Source organism: Drosophila hydei, unplaced genomic scaffold (assembly GCF_003285905.1).
Source record: "Drosophila hydei strain 15085-1641.00,03,60 unplaced genomic scaffold, DhydRS2 tig00008122-arrow-pilon, whole genome shotgun sequence".
Classification (NCBI taxonomy): domain Eukaryota; kingdom Metazoa; phylum Arthropoda; class Insecta; order Diptera; family Drosophilidae; genus Drosophila; species Drosophila hydei.
Window position 1 is genome coordinate 4306208 of NW_022045833.1, and position 19988 is coordinate 4326195.

The window sequence follows — 19988 nt, forward strand, 5'->3', positions numbered from 1 at the left end:
CAGCTGTTGCGCATTCAACGATTGCCTCACTTCGGTCACACTGCTCTTGCCACTGTGTTAGCGAATAATATTTGTTAATTGAAAATTAATTCTTTTTAACTGAAAGTGTTGAGCTAACACATCCCAAATTTATTCATTATGTACCTTTCGCGCCAGTTAAGACAGCTGCCCAGGTCTAGGCTAACGCGTCACATAGCCAGCGGCAATGGCACACATTACACAACCGCTGCGAGACCGGCTGCAGAGCACATTGAAATTCCAAAACGCATTGAACGATCGCCTACAGATCTGCTGCAGGCGTTGGCCAGCACCGTGGGACGCGATTCAACGGCACCGCACTATAAATATCACGATGATCCCTTTCTGATACCCATGTCGAACATCGCAAAACGAACATATGCTTTATCGAAGGAGGCTGGGCGCAAGGCAGCCAATTGGATCAAAGAGGAGCATCGCGAGCTGTTTATGGTAAGTGTTTCACTCGACTAAAATATATATATTATAAAATTCTTTTAAATGCCCCATAGCACCAAGAAGCCCAGCCACCCATTGAAAAGTTTGCACCATCCATGGTCTACACGGAGGAATCAGAGGTAGATGCGAGTTCTCTGCAGCTGCTCATCTCACAAGGTGAGGTGACGGATGCTGTGCTAGTGTATAATCTATTGGAACAAAAGGGCATTGAGGTTACTGATGCGCTGAAACAGAGCTTATTAGAGCTGGTGTGCTTCTACAACAATCAAGAGCCGTTGCCAGAAGAATATATTGAGGAGCGCTGGTTCATGCAAAACAATCGTCGACGTGAACGGCATGGCAAGACTTGGAAGGATGGGGAATTAGCTGAGAAACTCTACGCAGCAATTGAGCCAAAGACACCCCAATCCTATGCAGCGCTTATACGAGGAATGGCCAAATACTTGCAGTGTGAGCGTGCCTATGCCCTGCTCCAGGAAGCCAATGAGAAGCGGATCCAGCTGGACACTAATACGTATAATGCCATCATACAGATTGTTAGCTTCATCAAGGATACAGCCGAGCTACGCTGGCAGATGTGCACGTCGCTGCTAAATCAAATGGCGGAACAGCAACTGCAACCCAATCTGGGTACGCTAAATGCGGTACTTGAGTGCATCAGCACATTTGGAAACTTTAAATTGGCACGCAGCTCAGCACTAAAAGTGCTGCCAGAATTCAAGCAACTCGGCGTGACGCCTAGCCTGGGCTCCTATTACTATCTCTTGATTATATTCTGTCGGGAGCGCGCACCTGTCTCACATGTCATTATAGACATTCTGAATGATATTGCCGGCAAGGAGTTCAAGGTGGAGCATCCGAAGGATACATTCTTCTTTGCCACGGCCATGGATGTGTGCCGCAATCATTTGCATGACAAGGCTTTGGCAAAGAGGGTAGACGACCTGCTGCACACTGGCAACAACTACGATTTGATTGGCGACTCCTTCAAAGAAGGCATTTACTATCGCAATTATTTAGCGCTGCTCTGCCAGACTGAATCCATTGAAGATTTTATGCAATTTTATGATATGCTGGTGCCCAACATCTACATACCCGAGCCGGGTATCATGGAGGAGATCCTCAGAGCTATCGAGATCAATGGAGCTGTTGAGCACGTGCCTCGCATCTGGTCGGACATGGTCATCTTCGATCACACTCATCGCGAGAGTCTGTTGCTTTACGTACTCCGCATTATGGTGGACAATCGTCCAAATCCTGAATTGCCCGCCCAGCAGCAGCTCCCTAAGCAGTGCGCCAAAGTGGCGATGGATATGTACAACAAGATCGAGGAGTCCGTTAAACGCATCAAGAAAGTCTCCTTCACTGGCCAAATGTTGGGCGACATTCTGACCCTACTAGTGCGCGACAACAGTAGCTTCGACCAGGCCGTCGAAGTGTTCAACTACATTGACAAGCAACAGCACCGCATTCCCGGCACACCCGCAGATAGTGCTCTGTTTGAGTATATCGAGGCGACCGTTCTAAACAAATCGCCCAGCCAGGCATTGTTGGCCCTTCAGTATGCCGTTGAGAACAACATGGAAACGAGTGCACTGGCAAAGCGTATTCACGAAGGCTTCACTCTCAGCGAAGTGCATTTGGCCAAGCTGAAATCCCTAGTCGGCGAAGGTTTCATCAACAAATAAGAAAGGCAATAGTCATTAAATTCGTTTTTGTAATTTGCAATAAATATAAAATGTTAAATAAATGCAAGGAATGCATTATGTAATACTAAAATTCGACATATTTGTGCTAGGTTGTGAGATTACTTAGGAATATAAGACTAGCCTCTAAAGCAGATTTAGATTCATTCCTCTTTCGTCAAGGGCAGCCAGTTAACTCCATCATGCGGCAGTTCACTGCGCACAAAAGGCGACAGCCAGGTCCAATACATCCGTTTGCCCAGCACCATTTCCATATTACCTCGAAGGCCTAGATTGTATGCGTTGCTTAATCGATCCTTTACTACGGTGCCACGCTGTAAGATGGGCCGATGATAAATGAGCATCAGCACGGACATGAGGAATGCCAAAATGTTCAGCTCATAGATTACAACATAAAAGTTCTCCCAACTGGCATGTACAGTCAGACTAATAGCAGGTACAAGGATGGTCACTAATGTGTAAGGGCGCCAATAGAAGTCGGCATGGAGATACCACAGATATATGCTGGCATTGATTGTAACGTAAAGAGCTCCCAGTCCCATGTAGAACAAAAAATAGAAGAAATAACGATAATTGTGGTGTCCAATACAGCAGCAGGTGAAGCGGCAATGATGATTCCGCTTGAGCACGCACACGTCGCAGGTCTCGCAGTGCCACGAACGTGGAGGTACCAGCGCCTGGCATCTGTCGCACATATGCCAACGGCTGAGCAGCTGCGGCTCCAATGGGGGCTTCAATATATGCACTGCAAAGCAAAGATTTGCAAAATATAAATGCATCCTCCACAATATTAAGCTACTTACTTTTAATGGAGGTATCCACCAGCATACAGGCCAACAAATTGGACGTTATATTGAAAACCAAAAAAATGCCGGCGAGCCAAATTATTGTATACCAAAAACTACCTACGTTGTGCAGTTCGGGCATAATAACTGTCACTTGAAATATGTAAGTTAGCGGTACCCCAGCTGCAATAAGCATAAAGCACATCCCATCGCCTGCAGAGCGCGGCAAAAGAGCCCTATGCAATGGGCGTAATATCATCTTAATGTCACTAAACTAATCTAATTGTTTAACACTTTCAAATTTGTTTGTCAATGCAAGTGATGTACTTATGACAATATGTGAATATCGTATTTCAGCTAATCGATACTTTTTCATATCGCTTATCGTTTTATGTGTGAGGGCTGTTTCATTAAAGCAGCCAAACTGTGATTTTTTGTAGAAGCACAATTATAAATTTTCTTACAAGTTGTATTTTTAAATTATCATAATGTTCGAATTGTACATATTTTTTACATTTCAAATATACATATTTTGTTGTGTGTATTTACATTCTTGATCAAGTCTAGGCATTACCGTCTGCGAACCTGTTACATTGAGTTAGAGACAGCAACATTTGTCAGCTATAGGCCCTACCTCAATAACTATATTCCTTAGTAAGTCCCTTTACATACATTTCCAAAAACATGAAGCCTAGCAGATTTGTTGCTATTGAATGACAATTTTGCTACGCTTACCCTACCTTAATGTTTTTTAATTGTTATCTAACCAGTGATCGTGTAGTGTAGTAATCTGCTGCATCCTTTCTCAATATGTTTAAATAATCTCCGATTCCCACTCGTGACTCACCGTGACTGAGTCACTTATTTACTGAAAGTGCTCATCTCTATTAAGAGCTATTAGCGCGAGCGTACGTAAATGAGAAGCAGAATAAGAATCAGAGGAGAGAGTGCACAAAAAACGCTGTGTGGCTAATCAAAATTATTGAAACCATAAAACATTCCAAATGCTACGGTAGGAAATATCGTATCAGTCGTTCTCATTGCATTGCGCACTGAACACCTTTAAATCCAGCGAACACGGCTAAAAAACAATGACTCGACAAGGTGCGCAGCTGGCATGCTTAATAATATTATGTATTTTGAAATTGATCACTGCTGGCGTCCCACTCAACCGATACGAGGCGATATTAAAACAGCAATCAGCGCCGGTGGACGAGGAGCTCGGCCTATACGATGACAGCGATAAAGTGGTCAAGCTAACAGTGGCCAATTTCAATGAAACTGTGCTCGAACAGAATCGCGGCTCGCTCGTTGAATTCTACAATACATATTGCGGGCATTGCCGACGATTTGCGCCCACCTACAAGCAGATTGCCGAGCAGCTGCACGCCTGGCAGGAAGTCGTCATAGTCAGTGCCATTGATTGTGCTGCCGAGGAAAATAATGGTATTTGCCGCAACTACGAGGTAATGGGCTATCCAACTCTGCGTTATATGCGCCCAGGCTTCCAGCCCAGTGCCAATCAATATGGCTTAAAGCTGGAGTCCCAGAAGCCCGATGAAATACGCAGCCTGCTCGCTGGTATGGTGGCTGCCGAGAATCATACCATGAACAATACATATTGGCCAAATTTCGTGCCTGTTGCGGAAAGTGAGAGTGCATCAGATCTCTTTGAAGGGCTGAACAGCCTGCGTCAGTACATAGCACTCATCTATGAGCCGGAGAATTCCACGCTGGCTGCTGAAACGGCACTATTCCTGCTACAATGGCCCACCGTGCAGGTGCGTCGTTTCAGCGATCCAGCCGTTGCAGCGAAATTTAAGCTAGACATCAATCAGCAACAGTTGGCGCTTGTCGATCGACAGGGAAATGTTAAGCTACACACGCCATCGGAACAGAGCAGCGATGCATATGCCAAATCTATAGAAGGTGCGCTGCATGCTCTGAACTTTACGCCAAGAACCGTACAGTCATCGAAATCAAACCAAGCTGAAGCCCAGCAGCAGGCAAATAGCGACAGTACGCAGAATTCGCTCACACAAATTATCAAGGAAGTGCAGCGCAACAAGCATATCATTTATCAGGCAGATCTGGAGCAGGCAATACGCACCATCCTGCACAACGAGGTGGCCAAAGTAAACGAAATCAGCGGCGATCGGCTGCTGGCTCTACAGCGTTTCCTCACCGTCCTGCAACGCTATAACCCACTTGGTACAAACGGACGCCAGCTAGTTGCCAAGTTAAAGGATTTCGTTGTGCAATTCAATCAGAAGCTGACGGGTAAAGAGTTTGAGGATGAAATACGACGTTTGGAAATGAAACTTGGGCAAATCTACTCGAGCACTCAGTACGTGGGCTGCGCGGGCTCCAGTCCGCACTATCGTGGCTTCAGCTGCTCGCTGTGGACGCTGTTTCACTTTATGAGCGTGCAGGCAGCGGGCAACGAGGAGTCGCAGGATCCACTCGAAGTGCTCCAGGCTATGCATGGCTATATCAAAAACTTTTTCGGCTGCACCGACTGCAGCGAACACTTCCAGGTGAGTCAATCTCACTCACTCTCACGCACACACACACACACACAGCAATTTAGTTGTTTGCCTACGTGTATTGTAGCAAACGCTTTCTATATGAGATCAGCGTTGACCTCCGAGCGGCCTAAGGGTGCCGCTCTAAAGCTTATGGGAGTATTTGCCTAGTCATTATATACATAAATATATATAGATATATATATTTTATAGAGAATTCGTTTGCGCTGATTTGTTGTTAAACAACAACTGCTGTCACAGCCTTTATTTATAAAACTATAGTTTGCTTTTTTTCTTTTGGTATGGTTAACCAATCAATTGTTCCAGCCTGAAAGTATTTTAGATAAGGAGCTTAGAATAACAATTAAATTCAGTTTCTGGTTCTGAGCTATTTCTTCAGCGCAAATATATTTTATTTTATTATTATTTATCTAGAACTAATTATTGCATTTTAGTAGATCTAAAGCCCGCAAAGATCATATACGTATACATTAACAGAAAAATTAGTAAATACAGAAAACATGGGTTATCTAATAGCTTAGCTATTTCCATATTTCCATATGTATGAGGGTAGTCTAACACTAATTTTGGTTAGCTCGTCAATTTTGAGCACACCTAGGGTTTTACTAACGTCGTAAATATTCGGTGTCCCATACACAGAAGATAGGAGTTTTATGCCAATAACATTAGCTCAACTTAAGCTGTCCAATATTCTATATATATGTATATATATTGAGTTAAATAGGCATTAGTCAGTTCGTCTCATACTCATTGGGGACAATCAAGTAAAAGCGCAATCAACCGTAATATATATCCATATTACTCACGTATTACTCATTATACTAGTATATTCCCAAACCCATATATCTAGTTCTTAAGTAACTGAACTCTCTAACTCACGATAATACAATTAGCACGTTGAGCAGAAACTTAATTTGAATGAATAAAAGAAACAACTAAAATGAAAACAAAGTCGATGACTGAAACAAAAAGAAAAAAACTAATATTTAAAGATTGCTTGTACTCATAGGCCCTTGCAATCATTTGCTATTGAACAATTCTAAAAACGTCAGCAATCTGAAAGATATATAAAAATATGCCTAAATGCTTAGTTTGCCGATATTGAAGCATACAAATTTGTCTAGACTACTCTAGATAACCTACATATCTTAACGTTTATACAGATGTCTAGTTTTTGCTGAATATTTATGCTGATTTGACATATATTTATATATATATAAATACATATATTCAAGAGGGGTCAAAGAACCTTTATTTTACAACATCAAAACATGCTGTTGCTGCAAAAATTTAAGAAATTACTAATTAACTCGGATTTATTAACTCCAATATTACGCAATTGTTAATTATATTATTTTTGTTTGCGGTATTAACTTAAACGACCTACATTGTTGTCTTAACACCAGCTGTTTATATTGACACAAGTGTGCTTTAACGGGTTGTGCGATCTTCTGTTTTAGGCAATGGCAACGCGTCGTAAAATCTGGAACGTTGCATCGAAAGACGACGCTGTGCTCTGGCTGTGGGCAGCACATAATGAGGTCAATCAACGTCTGGCCGGCGACGACACCGAGGATCCAGAATTCCCTAAACAACAATTTCCCAGTGCCAAAAGCTGTGCCCAGTGCCGCAATGCGCCAGCAACCGCGTCGCAAGAGAATCTGTCAATTGACTGGAACAAGGATGCGGTGCTCAGTTTTCTGAAGAACATTCACAATCCACAGTTTGTCAGTCGCTTCGGTGTACAACGCTCGGAGCTGCTGCACGAGACTCTGGACACCATGCGACAGAAGCGTCAGATCTCTAACGTCTTCTCCGACATGGATATGCGTATGGGCATGTTCCTCTACGCCTTCTGCATTGTCATGATGGTGATCGCCTTTAAGCTGTTCGCCTTCAAAGGCGGCTACCGCAAGAAACCGTATGGACACGATCTACTAGGCAAGGTGTAATCAGAATCACGTCTTTCTAGAACAACAAACCACGCCGTGGCTTAGCTCCAATTCTAAAAAAGACAACACAACATTTCAAAACGAACACCTCTAAATGTTTTTTTTGTATGTAACTCACAAATAAGTTTAAGTTGAATGTGTGTATGTATATATCAATAATCTTCCAGTTGTATATCCTTTAACATAACATAACGAAAGAAAAAAATCGCTTTTATAAACTTACGTATCAAAAAGAAAACGCGTTCTACGTTCGACTTTCTATATGTATAGAACGATCCAATTTACGTTCGACATTTTATCTGCAATTCAAATGGGAAGCTCTCCGGTAGTAACCAAACAATGTATAACATATGTTTTCAGTCTGTCATCTGGCTTGTATATTGTATACATGGATGCACCACATATGAGATAAGGTCTCTTCGATGCCCCACAAAAGTTCATGTAGAATCACCTGATTGCTACAATAGCGACAACACTGATAAAGATTTCGTTTTTCTAAAAACTGATATATCTGACCCTTGGCTGGCTTCCTGATCTTATAGAATTTATATATCCACCACTATAGTTATAATATTTATAATATTTAGTGAAGACAGTATGGCGTACATGTTACAGGAACCTCGTCATCTATACGATGCATCAAGTTATATATTAAAATAATTTGAAATTTATTTGAGAAACCTTTTGAAATCTGGATGCCACCAGGGCAGAACTTTGTACTTTTCAATGCGTGAATATTTAACAGTGACGCTCAGACTGTTGCTACTATTGTCCTCGACAAAGTCCAGCTCCAAGTTTTTGGCACGCATATCCGTGCAGAGCAGTTCGCGTGTGGCCTTCAAGCGAAAGAGCGACTGTTGCTGATTGTAGAGCAACTGTAGCGGCAGTGGCACAAATTGCCGGCACAGTACAATTAGGAGAACAACACCTTCATGACGATAGGAGCAATAGTTGGCTGTGCCTGCAGACAGCTCAGCATCCTCTGCCAACGCTTCCCAATCATTGATCACTTCGTTGCCCCCTTGCGCCAACTCACCGGCATCGTCAGCTAACCCTCTACGCGCTGTTGCTTGTTGATTCCGAAGTGCATAGCATATGATCCACAAGCATTGATATTGCTGTTGCGAGCAGGACATAAATGTACGTTGCAGCAACCAGTCCAGGCTATAGCCCAGTTCCAGGCGCGTTTTTAGTGGACTATAGCAGTGGTAAAGCGCCTCAATAACTTTAGCACGTAGCGTTTTCGTATCACAGTTACGTATCTGCTCCAGTTGCAACTGAGCAGGCAGCTCCAAGTTCCAGCCCTTGGCTGTGCTACCCATGCAATATCGTTTGTACATATTACGCCAGAAGACTCGAGAATTGACCAGCTTCGCAGTCTGCTTGCAGACCAAGGCAAAGGTCTGAACATCTTCTGGATCTAAATGCATGGCTATTTGAAACCAAACATCGTGCCCAATATCGAGTGTGAAACTATTGGCGTTCTCAACCATTGCGGAAATTGATGTCCTAGCATGCGCATTGGATTTCTGCTTCAGCTCGACGTATATATCCGATTGGCATGCATAGATTGCTGCGTTTTGATAAATTAATTTTTAACACAAATATAATTTATAGTTAGCATTACATACCACATTTGCCGCGGCTACGATATAATTTTTCCTGTATGTATTTTTCGCTTTCATCATCTAAAGTCATCATTTAAAATTTTTGTTTGCATTCTAGGCAAACTGCCGGGTAAGGGTAGTCCCTTAAAAAAATATTGATGAAAGTAATTATTACAAATAATTGTGATTCTTAAACATGAATTAAAATAATATTTTGAAGAGTCAAACAATACTATGTCAATATAAATACTACTATGTCAATATAAATAGGACTGTCATCAATATTTTTGTATACATAATAAGCTAACATTTATACAGTTAAGAGTAACCCTTTTTATTTTTATGTTAGCACTATGACATTAGTCAACACTAAATTTTGTTATCGATAACAGTTATTCGATATCCACATCACGTTGTTTATAAACATTATATATTTCATATAAAATGCCTATAGATTGCAAAGCTCAATGTGGCAACAGGGCCAGTTTAAAGGTAAGTGAGGCAGTGTTAAAAGATATATAACTACCAATAGACTTTTTACAGCGTCCCAAAACAGGTGATGCTTTGTGCAAAGCCTGCTTTTTTGCTGCCTTTGAGGCCGAGATTCATCACACAATTATTTCAAGTAAGCTTTTTCGACGCGGCGAGAAAGTTGCTGTCGCTGCCAGCGGTGGCAAGGACTCCACAGTTCTGGCTCATGTGTAAGTTGTGCTTAAACTATTTATAACTTAACTAATGTCCCAAATTTCAGCCTAAAGCTACTCAATGAACGCCACAATTATGGGCTAGATTTGGTGCTACTCTCCATTGATGAAGGCATCACAGGCTATCGGGACGACAGTTTAGAAACGGTTAAAAAAAATCGCGATGATTATCAAATGCCACTTAAAATCCTATCCTACGAAGAACTTTACGGGTGGACTATGGATCGCATTGTGGCGCAAATAGGTCGCTCCAACAATTGTACATTTTGTGGCGTGTTTCGACGTCAGGCATTGGATAGAGGAGCAAAGCTATTGGGTGTTGACAGCATCGCCACAGGCCATAACGCTGACGATATTGCAGAAACTGTACTGATGAATATTCTGCGAGGTGACACGGCTCGATTACGTCGTTGCACGAATATTCGCACAGGTGGCAGTGAGGATACCATATCCCGAGTGAAGCCACTTAAATACAGCTACGAAAAGGAGATCGTAATGTATGCGCACTACAAAAAACTGGTTTACTTCTCCACCGAGTGCGTATTTGCCCCAAATGCCTACCGAGGACACGCACGAGCTTTTCTCAAGGATCTGGAAAAAGTGCGCCCCTCTGTCATAATGGACATTATTTATTCGGGTGAGCAACTGCGATTTAAGGATACAGTGAAGAATCCTGTGCGCGGGATTTGCGAGCGCTGCGGATTCGTCTCTTCACAGCAGCCATGCAAAGCATGCGTACTACTAGAAGGACTTAATCGTGGACTACCTAAACTGGGCATTGGCAAGAAATCAAAGGGTGAACGCATGATTGCCAAACAAAATCAGGAATTAGCTTTAAGAGAGCGTGCTAATCTAGTAAAAAACGATTTCTGATGTTAACACTTGTTTTTTATTATTGAATGTATATGCATTTACAGTGCATAACGATGGACAAGATGCTGCTGTTCACAAATTTTCCGCACCTGCAATAGAAAGTGAATTAATAATAAATATTTGCTTTTCAAATATACAAAGAAGGCATATAGTTATAAGAACTCAGAGTCAATTTTTTAACCAGGGTACATAACCGGCTAAGCAAGACTCGCTTACATCAAAAGAATATTGATGAAGGTTGTCAGCACTTAACTTTTATATGTTGTCTGTGAATGAATTAAGTGATCATCATTGTAAATGCAATATAAAAGGAAAGCTTGCATAAGTAATACTAACCCAAATTAGGAGTTCTGATCCATGTAGGGCAGACATCTCTACATGTGGTTCACCTCAATCAAGCATCTATAACCTACAAAATCAAAAATTCTCGTTTAAAAATATTTTAAGACAACTTAAAATTAATTTCAAAAATTAACTTCAGTTCATTAATTACAAATAGTTGGAATCACATTGATTCATATGAGGTGTCAGAGTAAAATCTCATCAGAAAAATTTAGCTCGAGCAAGCAGTTTAAAAATAATAGCTCACCTTTATTCTTTCAATGGAACAATAGCAACGAATCCACTCAAAAGTTCACATTTTACCTATAAATTGAGAAAATGTTAGCAAAATCGAAAAATATGCAAAAAAGTTTATATTTTAGAAATAGAAATGTCGGCTTCACGAAAAATATGCACCGCAAATTTTTGATGATTAATTCGGGTTATGCTTGGGCGAAGCGCATTTGTTCTGCGAACAGAAAAAAGCACTAGCTAAAGACGAGATCTTTACACCAGCGACTCGAGTTCGCATAATAGAAAACTACATGCAAAAGTTATATCTTACCAAATTCAATGACGGGCTGCTTTAGCCGACTATTATAACAGTTCACCTACAAAACAAAAAGATTAATTTTTATAAAATAACCCTTAACATAAGAAAAAAAGAACTATTGTACAGCCGCAGGAACGAGCTCCCAAGCCACGTGACTACAATTTTAATTATAGCTGGCTTTAGGTAAGTGTCCTGAACTCAAAATTGCTTTTGCAGCTTTGAGTTCTGTAAAAAAGCTTATTACACACTTAGCACAGTTATATTTGCTGCAATATTAATGTTTAACATTTTGATTTACTTACATTTCGAAATCCAAGCTTGAAAGAGTGTTTCACGTTATCCCCTCAGAATCAAAGTGACGGATCTTAGCTAAGTTGGCTGCATTACTTAACCGCACAGAGTTGAAACAATATTTTTCGATAAGTTGACCACTTATTTTCGATTATTTTTATTGCTACCTTGACATACGCATGCATGCCCATCGAACTTATAACTGTTCTCTTAAATCTGATGCCTTGCTGTGCGCTTTTCATATTTTCAGAAATTGAAGAAATTTTTTTGAGCAGTTGATTTTTGGGAACAACTCGCTATGACTTCCTTTAACACGCCTGCTATTTTGATGCCTCTCGGTAATATAGCAATGAAAAAGCATAAACAATAATTAATTAAAAAATATATTCTCATATTCTTTTTCTTAAAGACGAATATTACGTGCAGTGTGTAGAACCCAAACCAAAAATTCCCAAACGTTATGGATTCCATGCGGATAAGAGACAACGACAAGCGGCACGTCTGCAATCTTACAAAGATAACTCCGCTGATGAAGAAGACGAGTTTGAAGATGAGGGGGAAGAACCAAAACAAGTGGATGAGCATTATTCTTGCAAACAGGACTCAAATATGGATGAAATTAGTTTTGACTCTAAGGATTTTAATCACCTGTGTGAACCAACCGACGAGCCAATGGACACAAGTAAAGGAGCTGAAGTGTTAAAAACGGAAATACCTGTCACTTCTGTACAGTGGCGCATAAAACCAAATAATGTGAATCGTCCTCAAGGAGCAGCACCTTTGGTACCGAAGGATGCGCCGCGTAATCAGCCAAAATCTCAAAGTGCGCGCCGCTATCAAAATAAGCCACAAAATCGACGTCCTTTTAATCTCAAAAACAATAACAACAACAAGCATAATAACACTCATTATACCAAAAATAAGAATACATCCAATCGTAATAATGCTCTGAACAACCGTCTAGGTAATAACCCAGTCCGTAATCAGCAGCGTGGTCAAATGCCTACGGAACAGCGTTTGCGGAACGCGTACAATAGATTTAACAATACACCAACAAATAATCATAGCAGCAATAATAATAATTATACCAACAATAATAATTATAATCATAATAATAATAATAATTATAACAACAATAATAATAATCATAACAAAAATAATAATAATCATAACAATAATATCAACAACAAAAATCAATCAAAGCAACTACCTCAACAGGTGTTAATGAATATCAACAGTCACTTTCAAAGCGCTCGCTCGAACCTTAATGTGAGTTCCTCATTGAATTCAAACGATATATCAAATTCAAATACAAATTCAAATTTAAATGTCGATGCGCGCAACAATATAAACCACAATCACTTTCAATCTTATCAACAAGCCAACGTCAGTTGGCAATCAGGCTCAAACTCACTAACTGCACTAATAAATTCAGCTAATCAAAATCGTCCATCGTTTAACACAGCTACACAAATGCTAAGCAATAATAATAATACATATAATAATAATAATAATAATAATAATAATGCATATAACAATAATAATAATAATTCGTATAATAATAATAATAATACGGCTGCTCGTTTGGGTCCCAGGATTCGAACAATTTCAAATGAATTGGCACGGTCTAAAAATACCTACAATGGAGCATTAGGACAGCCAATGAACCAGTTAAATATTGTACCGAATAAAGCAAACGGTGACATTGTTGCTTCGGATTCACTACGTTTGGCGGATCTAATGAACATGGACAAGGAAAGCTGTGTGAATTTGAACGTGGCCGAGGTGGCCAAGAATGCGATGTTGTTGTTAAGTACTGTTTTTCACAAGCCCATACTGGATGAGGATGTGCAGCAGCAATTGTCGCAAATGCAGGTAAATGTTGTTTATTTTAAAATATTACCAAAAAAAATTAATTACTGCTCAGCAGAAAAAAAATGGGCACTCCGGAGAACCACACGGACTCGATATGACCATAAAACCGGAAACTACCGAGATGCGAATGTATCATCGATTCAAGTAGACAACTAAAGTGGACAAGCAAATATTTTTCTCATATCACCTAAAGTTATTTTTAAAATGACCGCAAAAGTTTTCATTCCAGGGGAATGGCAACAAAATGCGTTCGATGTGAATATTGCGGAGGCTTAACTTTATAAGAAGAAATCGCGGTAAATGTAGTGAATGACATTTTACTGGCACACAAGCACACAGGCAAACGACTGAAAGTAAATGTATTTTTGTTTTATTATTATTTTTGGCTGATAAGAAAGGCCGTGCCGCTTATCAGCAATGCACAACAAGAACTAAGCTGTCAGTAAAGAGATGTAAACCGAAAGCGAACAAAAATAGAAACAAAACAGCGATAAATGACGGCGAAACGAAGCGAATATTCATACACGAGAGTTGTGACGACGACGAACAAACTGGAATAACAATCAATCAGTAAATCTAATAAAGAGTAGGAAAGTGGACGTAAAAACTAAAATATGTTCAATGACTACGTATAACGCGTGTTCATTCTGACAATTCATCTTAAGTTGTAATATAATTATTAACCTCCAATTTGCCAAATTGTACATTACTCAATGTGAAAAAGCACAGATAACTGTAAACAAAGAGTGGACGAAAAATAAAATTTTTTGCATTAAATGAAAAGAAAAATTTGTAGTTTAGAATAACAAACAATTGATGTAGAAAACAAGTTTAAGAATTAAATAAATAAATGCCATTTCATTCAACAACTCGCAGCATGTTGAAGTCCAAGCAGTTGCTAAAACAATGTGTGAAAGGTAATTAGTTTAGTTTAATTTTTCATTTAAAGCGCACAATTAGTCTGAGGAATCTCTTTAATTTAATTTTTGTGTTTTTTTTTTTACATATTTTTGGTTGTTTACTTTGTTTGCCTTTTTATACGTATATTATGAACCTTTTTAATTACGCTTCCGTTTATTATCAGCTATAGGCTCTGAAGCATGTGATTGTGAGGGATCATATTTATTAAAATATTATCTACAAAAATTACTTAAATATCAAATTGATTACCATTAGACTAATTTCAATGTATACCGCTATACAAATTAGTTTGAAAACTCAAAATTCAAAAAGTACTCGATAAAATTCGTTCAGGCTTAGCAAAATAATAATATTAAATATTCGAATTAAATGTTTACTTAAATGGCTTGCCTCTGTGCAGAATGTTCGAGCTTTTCGCCCGCAAATTTCAAATTGAAACGTGCTTTGATTGTGACCAAGCTCTCCCGCTATGAGATCGAGCAACTGCGTCATCCGGAATTGACGCGAGAGCAGCTGGAGCAAAAGCTCAGAGATCGTGGTACCGATGTGGAGAACGTGCTCTATTTGCATAACCTGCACAAGGATTTTGAGCGGCGCATTGTGCGCAGCTTTAGGAATGTTGGCTGCGAAGTGAAAATGTCCAGCAGGTGGGTAGATGAGATGTTTTGTGGAACCTATTAGAAGTACACATCAATAAATATATATATCTAACTATTGATTGTCTGTGGCTTTGTTGTGATTGTGTTCTATGTGTGTTCCATAAATTGATCGATCGTCATTGTCATCCAACTACAAATTGTGTTGATTCCCGCCATCCACATAATGTGTCCCTGTTTGCGGCTGCTGTTTGACTTTATTAAACAAGCAGACTTGAATTTAGAAGCTCTCTGAGCAAGGATGTGATGAGCTGGGCGGATGTTATTGTGCCTGTTGGCGGCGATGGCACCTTTTTGCTATCAGCCAATCGTGCCAGTCCCCTATTTGCGCTAAGCCAGCAGAAAACACCGATTGTTGGCTTCAATTCCGACCCGCAGCACTCGGAAGGACGCCTGCTGCTGCCCAAATACTACTCCGAAAATCCCGAGGAGGCAGTCAATCGCATTAAATCAGTGAGTTGTTATCCTATACTATCCATAAGCTTATCACTAATATAAGTAAATATCTTTTTCAATAGGGCGACTTTAAGTGGGTGCATCGTTCACGCATACGTACCACCATGCTGGGCAACAATGGCACCATACCCGAGTCCACGGATCTATTCAGGCATACTGCAGTTAAGATGGAGCAGGTTGATACATCACCGGAGCTGCTGGATAAGCATATGGGTCACAAGTATAATGCTAAAATGAAACGCATTCTTCCATATTTGGCGTTAAACGAGGTAAAGGATGTTGTTTAGCAAAATAATTCATTTTAGCTAATCCTCTCAAGCTTTCCGGTAAAGGTCTTCATTGGAGAACAACTTTCGGCACGCGTCTCGCATTTGCAGCTGGTGCTCAATCATCAGGATGTGGTCAATAAAACAAAGTGTTCGGGCTTGTGCGTTAGCACAGGCACAGGCTCCACTTCGTGGCATACAAGTATCAATCGGATCACCAGCAGCGATGTGGACGATCTGCTTCAATCACTGCCCGATAGCTGTGCGCCGCATGTGCTCAAACTACGCGCAAATGTTGAGGAGATCGCTCAGCGTTACAATCAGGGACTGCTTTTCCCAGCTGATGATCCGCGTTTATGCTACTCCATACGGGAGCAGATCTGTGTGGGTGTTTGGCCCTCACCAAAGACATTTAAGGCACGGGATTTTGTGCAGACTGTATTTATAAAATCCCACTGCATCGATGCCAGTGAGTAACAAGTAGCCAAGTCCAGGCTGAATGAAGTAATCGTTAAATTCTTTTTCCTTATGTAGATCTGGTCATTGATGGCAGCATCTCGTATCCGTTTAACGATGGAGCCAAGGTGCTGCTAGAGATTTATCCTGAGGATGCGCTATTAACCATCGCCCTAGACTGAAAAAGTAAACCTGAAAAACTAACCGCAAGAAAAGTGCCTGCTTCATATATCAACTAAAGGCTGCTGCAGCTGCATTTTTTTTTATGTCTAAATTTACGTAGGTTCATTGAAAAAGAAATATTTATATGATCTGTAACTGCTTATTAGATGTAAGCTTAAAAGTTATTTGTTATTAAACTACATACACACAAATATGTTAATGTGCTTATAAACATATTCATGAAGTTTACTTTGTATTTGATTTTAATTTTGATTTTGTTTTTGTTTTGCTTGCGTTTGTTTTACTTAGTTTTTGTGGTGCCTTTTTTTCGGATCCATCTTTTACGGGGCGTTTTTTAAATTTCTTCTCAAATCGCGCACTGTCCAAAGTGTTGAAGCGATCATCATTTAATAAAGCCTTGCCCTCCTCGCTGGCGCACAACTCCGCCTGCTGCTGCTTTCGCTTGCGGCGTATTTCGCGCAGCTTATCCTTTTGTTTCTTCCGATAGCTGCAAAGCAATCGCAGATAAATTAGATGGATTTTCAAGTCGAAACTTGGATTACTCACAGTGCTTCCATTTCATCGGGATCCTTGCCCTCCATAATCCAAGTTTTCCGTCTGTAGTTTTGAGCACGCTCATCGAAGTCATTGTTGTCCAGTTGCATTTCCGATTCGCGTCTTGTGACATTCACCTGCATGAATATGCGCTCCACCATACGCTCTAAAAAAGAGTAACTCAGTTAAAACTGTAGATTATAGATAGATCAATTACCCACGATCTACAGGATGCTCCGTTAGTTTGCAATTAATTTCAGCTTCAATAGCGCCCAGTAATTCGAGATCACGTGGAAAACGAAATATAGAAATAGCCAAGCCTTTGCGACCCGCCCGCGCTGTCCGTCCCACTCGATGGATATATTCCTTGGGTGTACGTGGCAACATATGATTGATTACCAGCTGCACACTGGGTATATCTAAGCCACGTGCAGCCACATCCGTAGCAATTAACGTGCGTATGTGATTCGACTTAAAACGACTTAGTGCTGCAACTCGTTCCTTTTGTCGCATAAATCCATGCAGGCACACATTGTCAATTTCCATGCTGGCGAGCGTCATCGAGAGCAGTTGACAGTATCTAGTTGGGTATACAAAAATTTAATATCTATAATATTACATATCATAAACCTACTTCTTTGTATTGGTAAAAATCATGACATTCGCATTTTCATTTTCTTCTCTAAACTTTCGTAATGCTTCAATGAGCACCATATCACGATCATAGTCAGCGCACAGCAAATAACGCTGTTCAAGTGTCTCCACTGTGGCCACATCTGACTCCTGTGACCATTCCACTAACTAAAATATAATATAAAAATACAAAATATAAAAATCAATTAAATCAACTCTGGGATTTACACGCTTACATCTTTTGCTATGGGAAATATGCTTGACTCTTTCATAAAGTCCTTCATGGTAGCAGAGAAGAATAGATTCTGCCGGGTTTTCGGCAAACAGCGTTCAATTATAGCTAAGCTCTCATCAAAGTCACCATTCAGCATTCGATCCGCTTCATCCACGACCAAGTACTTGAGGTTATCAAAGGAGAATGTGTCACAGCCTGTTAGGTGGTCTGCCAGGCGTCCGGGCATGGCCACAACAATGTGTGGTCGCTGCATTAACTTTTGACTCTCTATCATCTGATCTGTGCCACCAGAGACAACGCACACCCGAACTCCCATAGGCTGACCAGCTACGAGGAACTGTTCGGAGATTTGGTAGGCCAGCTCGTGTGTGGGTGTTAGCACCAGTGCGAAATGACTGACTGGCTCCTCGCTCAGCTTCTCCAAAATCGGCAAGGCAAAAGCAAAGGTCTTGCCTGAGCCTGTTTTAGCGGCACCTATACAATCCTTACCGGATAAAATTGCTGGTATACAATTCTCTTGTATTGGCGTTACTCCCTTAAGACCTACGTAATACGAATACGTTGGGTACTTCCTTTATATGTTCAATTTATATACTTATTTTGTTTACCTAATTTAGTCAACTGTTTGGCTAACCACGGCCGTAAGCCGAGCTTCAGAAATGGATTTGGGTCCTTTCGCTGCATATTTATACTAACATCAAAACCAATAATAAAAACAACGTGCACCAGACCAGGGCCACTAAATTATCGTCTTCGATTACCGATAGCGATTAGTTGACCGACTAGTCGATTAGTTGAATATACTGCAATCAACAAATAAAAACAAAACACCGATTATCAGTACTCTTTGTTTTCATCTGATGAAATTCATATTTGCGTATAATAAATAAGACATGATTAATCTGATGACATAGAAATTGACGCTTTGAGATAATAAGTAGACAAAATTCAATAAAAAGAACAGTCGCAATAAGATGGAAGCAGAAGCAGAACCGGAATCAAATCAGCCAACTGAAACATTAAACGTTTTGTGTGGAATTTGTAATGAGTTTTACAAAGCGAATGATATAATATTTTCAACAGCCAGTTGCGGCCATGTTTTCCACAAGAATTGCCTTAACCGTTGGCTAGCCCGCTCTTTGAGCTGTCCTCAATGCAGAGCTATTTGCCATCGGCAGCGTGTGCATCGCATTTATTTGAATTTTGCAGAATACACCGAAGTCGAGGAAGTAGAGCGCTCTCAGATCCAATGGATGCCCATCGATTTGGATGAACCTGTTCCGTCCGCCATGCTCGACGGTGCTGTCCAATGCGGCACCGATCACGAAGGATTTGATACATATGTGGCACGCGTTTATTTGCATGAGGATCTGCTACCCGCCAATTATGTGCCGCAAAAGAAAGCCGTTTACGCCCCCTGGAACTGCAGTGCACATCAGCTGAACTCAGAGGTGGAACTATTGGTACTAACGGATTGTGATGTTAAGTGGGTCGCTGCAGCAAACGGTGAAGTGCCGCCAGGTGGTCTAAAAACGGGTTACTCTGAACTAGGTGAGGCGCTTTACACCGCTCGATCTGTGCATGCCGGCCTGACCCTACTCGGCAAAGTACATCCATCCCATCGAGTTATATATATGCCCCATCAACGCGACGAGGTCTCCAACAGAAACTATGAAGTACTGATTGTCACGCCTAAAGAACAGGCTGAGCGCTGAACCCAATTAGAGTTGAACGGGATGTATTCCAATTGGTTTATTTTTATTCTGTGTTACTTTCTATGATCCGCCTTAAAAATCTATATATTTAACTTTTCAAAATCAAAGTCTTGGAAATATATTTATTAAAATTGTTATTGTTAGATTATATATTTGTATATGTGTATACATACATTCATATAATTATATATAAACTTTTGTTATTCTTAAAATACGTATATATGACGAATTTGATGTAACAATTAT

At 40.4% G+C, this 19988-nt stretch overlaps 9 protein-coding genes, 1 long non-coding RNA gene and 1 other non-coding gene across 17 annotated transcripts; 6 read left to right on the forward strand and 5 right to left on the reverse strand.

The window, feature by feature from the left end:
• The first annotated feature begins 8 nt into the window (after positions 1 to 8).
• On the forward strand, positions 9 to 2266 carry LOC111593893 (protein PTCD3 homolog, mitochondrial). Its single transcript, XM_023306961.2, has 2 exons — positions 9 to 468; positions 528 to 2266. The coding sequence occupies exons 1-2, from the start codon at positions 139 to 141 to the stop codon at positions 2160 to 2162; spliced, it is 1965 nt and encodes a 654-aa protein (XP_023162729.2). The 5' UTR covers positions 9 to 138; the 3' UTR covers positions 2163 to 2266.
• Positions 2172 to 3418, reverse strand: LOC111593894 (probable palmitoyltransferase ZDHHC24). The gene is made up of 2 exons (XM_023306962.2): positions 2984 to 3418; positions 2172 to 2925 (listed from the first exon to the last, which is right to left on the reverse strand). Exons 1-2 carry the CDS (start codon positions 3222 to 3224, stop codon positions 2324 to 2326), a joined length of 843 nt encoding a protein of 280 aa, XP_023162730.1. The 5' UTR covers positions 3225 to 3418; the 3' UTR covers positions 2172 to 2323.
• A 448-nt stretch (positions 3419 to 3866) lies between these two features.
• LOC111593928 (sulfhydryl oxidase 1) lies at positions 3867 to 7666 on the forward strand. The gene is made up of 2 exons (XM_023307005.2): positions 3867 to 5502; positions 6972 to 7666. Exons 1-2 carry the CDS (start codon positions 4057 to 4059, stop codon positions 7461 to 7463), a joined length of 1938 nt encoding a protein of 645 aa, XP_023162773.2. The 5' UTR covers positions 3867 to 4056; the 3' UTR covers positions 7464 to 7666.
• Positions 7667 to 7742: 76 nt separating this feature from the next.
• LOC111593930 (transmembrane protein 183) lies at positions 7743 to 9514 on the reverse strand. Of its 2 annotated transcripts, none has more exons than XM_023307009.2 (3): positions 9496 to 9514; positions 9095 to 9213; positions 7743 to 9036 (listed from the first exon to the last, which is right to left on the reverse strand). In XM_023307009.2, the coding sequence occupies exons 2-3, from the start codon at positions 9162 to 9164 to the stop codon at positions 8132 to 8134; spliced, it is 975 nt and encodes a 324-aa protein (XP_023162777.1). In that variant the 5' UTR covers positions 9165 to 9213; positions 9496 to 9514; the 3' UTR covers positions 7743 to 8131. The 2 variants fall into 2 exon arrangements, with proteins under 2 accessions (XP_023162777.1, XP_023162776.1); XM_023307008.2 differs by lacking the exon at positions 9496 to 9514 and adding an exon at positions 9379 to 9455.
• On the forward strand, positions 9485 to 10654 carry LOC111593929 (cytoplasmic tRNA 2-thiolation protein 1). The gene is made up of 3 exons (XM_023307007.2): positions 9485 to 9562; positions 9614 to 9771; positions 9822 to 10654. Exons 1-3 carry the CDS (start codon positions 9515 to 9517, stop codon positions 10645 to 10647), a joined length of 1032 nt encoding a protein of 343 aa, XP_023162775.1. The 5' UTR covers positions 9485 to 9514; the 3' UTR covers positions 10648 to 10654.
• A 1-nt stretch (position 10655) lies between these two features.
• Positions 10656 to 11866, reverse strand: LOC111593931. 2 transcript variants are annotated; one of them, XR_002751075.2, is made up of 5 exons: positions 11824 to 11866; positions 11534 to 11579; positions 11237 to 11292; positions 10984 to 11056; positions 10656 to 10736 (listed from the first exon to the last, which is right to left on the reverse strand). It is a non-coding gene; the product is annotated as an uncharacterized LOC111593931 (long non-coding RNA). The 2 variants fall into 2 exon arrangements; XR_003944335.1 differs by lacking the exon at positions 11824 to 11866 and adding an exon at positions 11770 to 11811.
• Positions 11121 to 11200, reverse strand: LOC111593982. Its single transcript, XR_002751079.1, has one exon. It is a non-coding gene; the product is annotated as a small nucleolar RNA Me28S-Gm3255 (small nucleolar RNA).
• Positions 11867 to 11995: 129 nt separating the features above from the next.
• LOC111593973 (myb-like protein D) lies at positions 11996 to 13835 on the forward strand. The gene is made up of 4 exons (XM_023307063.2): positions 11996 to 12150; positions 12222 to 12918; positions 13408 to 13687; positions 13743 to 13835. The coding sequence occupies exons 1-4, from the start codon at positions 12111 to 12113 to the stop codon at positions 13833 to 13835; spliced, it is 1110 nt and encodes a 369-aa protein (XP_023162831.2). The 5' UTR covers positions 11996 to 12110.
• LOC111593926 (NAD kinase 2, mitochondrial) lies at positions 12949 to 16844 on the forward strand. 5 transcript variants are annotated; one of them, XM_023307001.2, is made up of 7 exons: positions 12949 to 13687; positions 13740 to 14604; positions 15009 to 15255; positions 15474 to 15717; positions 15783 to 15989; positions 16053 to 16455; positions 16521 to 16844. In XM_023307001.2, exons 2-7 carry the CDS (start codon positions 14538 to 14540, stop codon positions 16622 to 16624), a joined length of 1272 nt encoding a protein of 423 aa, XP_023162769.2. In that variant the 5' UTR covers positions 12949 to 13687; positions 13740 to 14537; the 3' UTR covers positions 16625 to 16844. The 5 variants fall into 5 exon arrangements, with proteins under 5 accessions (XP_023162769.2, XP_023162768.2, XP_023162771.2 ...); XM_023307000.2 differs by having other exon boundaries at positions 13743 to 14604; XM_023307003.2 differs by having other exon boundaries at positions 13743 to 14604; positions 15477 to 15717.
• Positions 16845 to 16850: 6 nt separating this feature from the next.
• Positions 16851 to 18780, reverse strand: LOC111593972 (probable ATP-dependent RNA helicase Dbp45A). The gene is made up of 6 exons (XM_023307062.2): positions 18636 to 18780; positions 18029 to 18570; positions 17794 to 17960; positions 17381 to 17739; positions 17172 to 17325; positions 16851 to 17112 (listed from the first exon to the last, which is right to left on the reverse strand). Exons 1-6 carry the CDS (start codon positions 18709 to 18711, stop codon positions 16851 to 16853), a joined length of 1560 nt encoding a protein of 519 aa, XP_023162830.1. The 5' UTR covers positions 18712 to 18780.
• Positions 18781 to 18823: 43 nt separating this feature from the next.
• LOC111593925 (E3 ubiquitin-protein ligase AMFR) lies at positions 18824 to 19833 on the forward strand. The gene has a single exon (XM_023306999.2). The coding sequence runs from the start codon at positions 19002 to 19004 to the stop codon at positions 19740 to 19742; it is 741 nt and encodes a 246-aa protein (XP_023162767.1). The 5' UTR covers positions 18824 to 19001; the 3' UTR covers positions 19743 to 19833.
• The last annotated feature ends 155 nt before the right edge of the window (positions 19834 to 19988 follow it).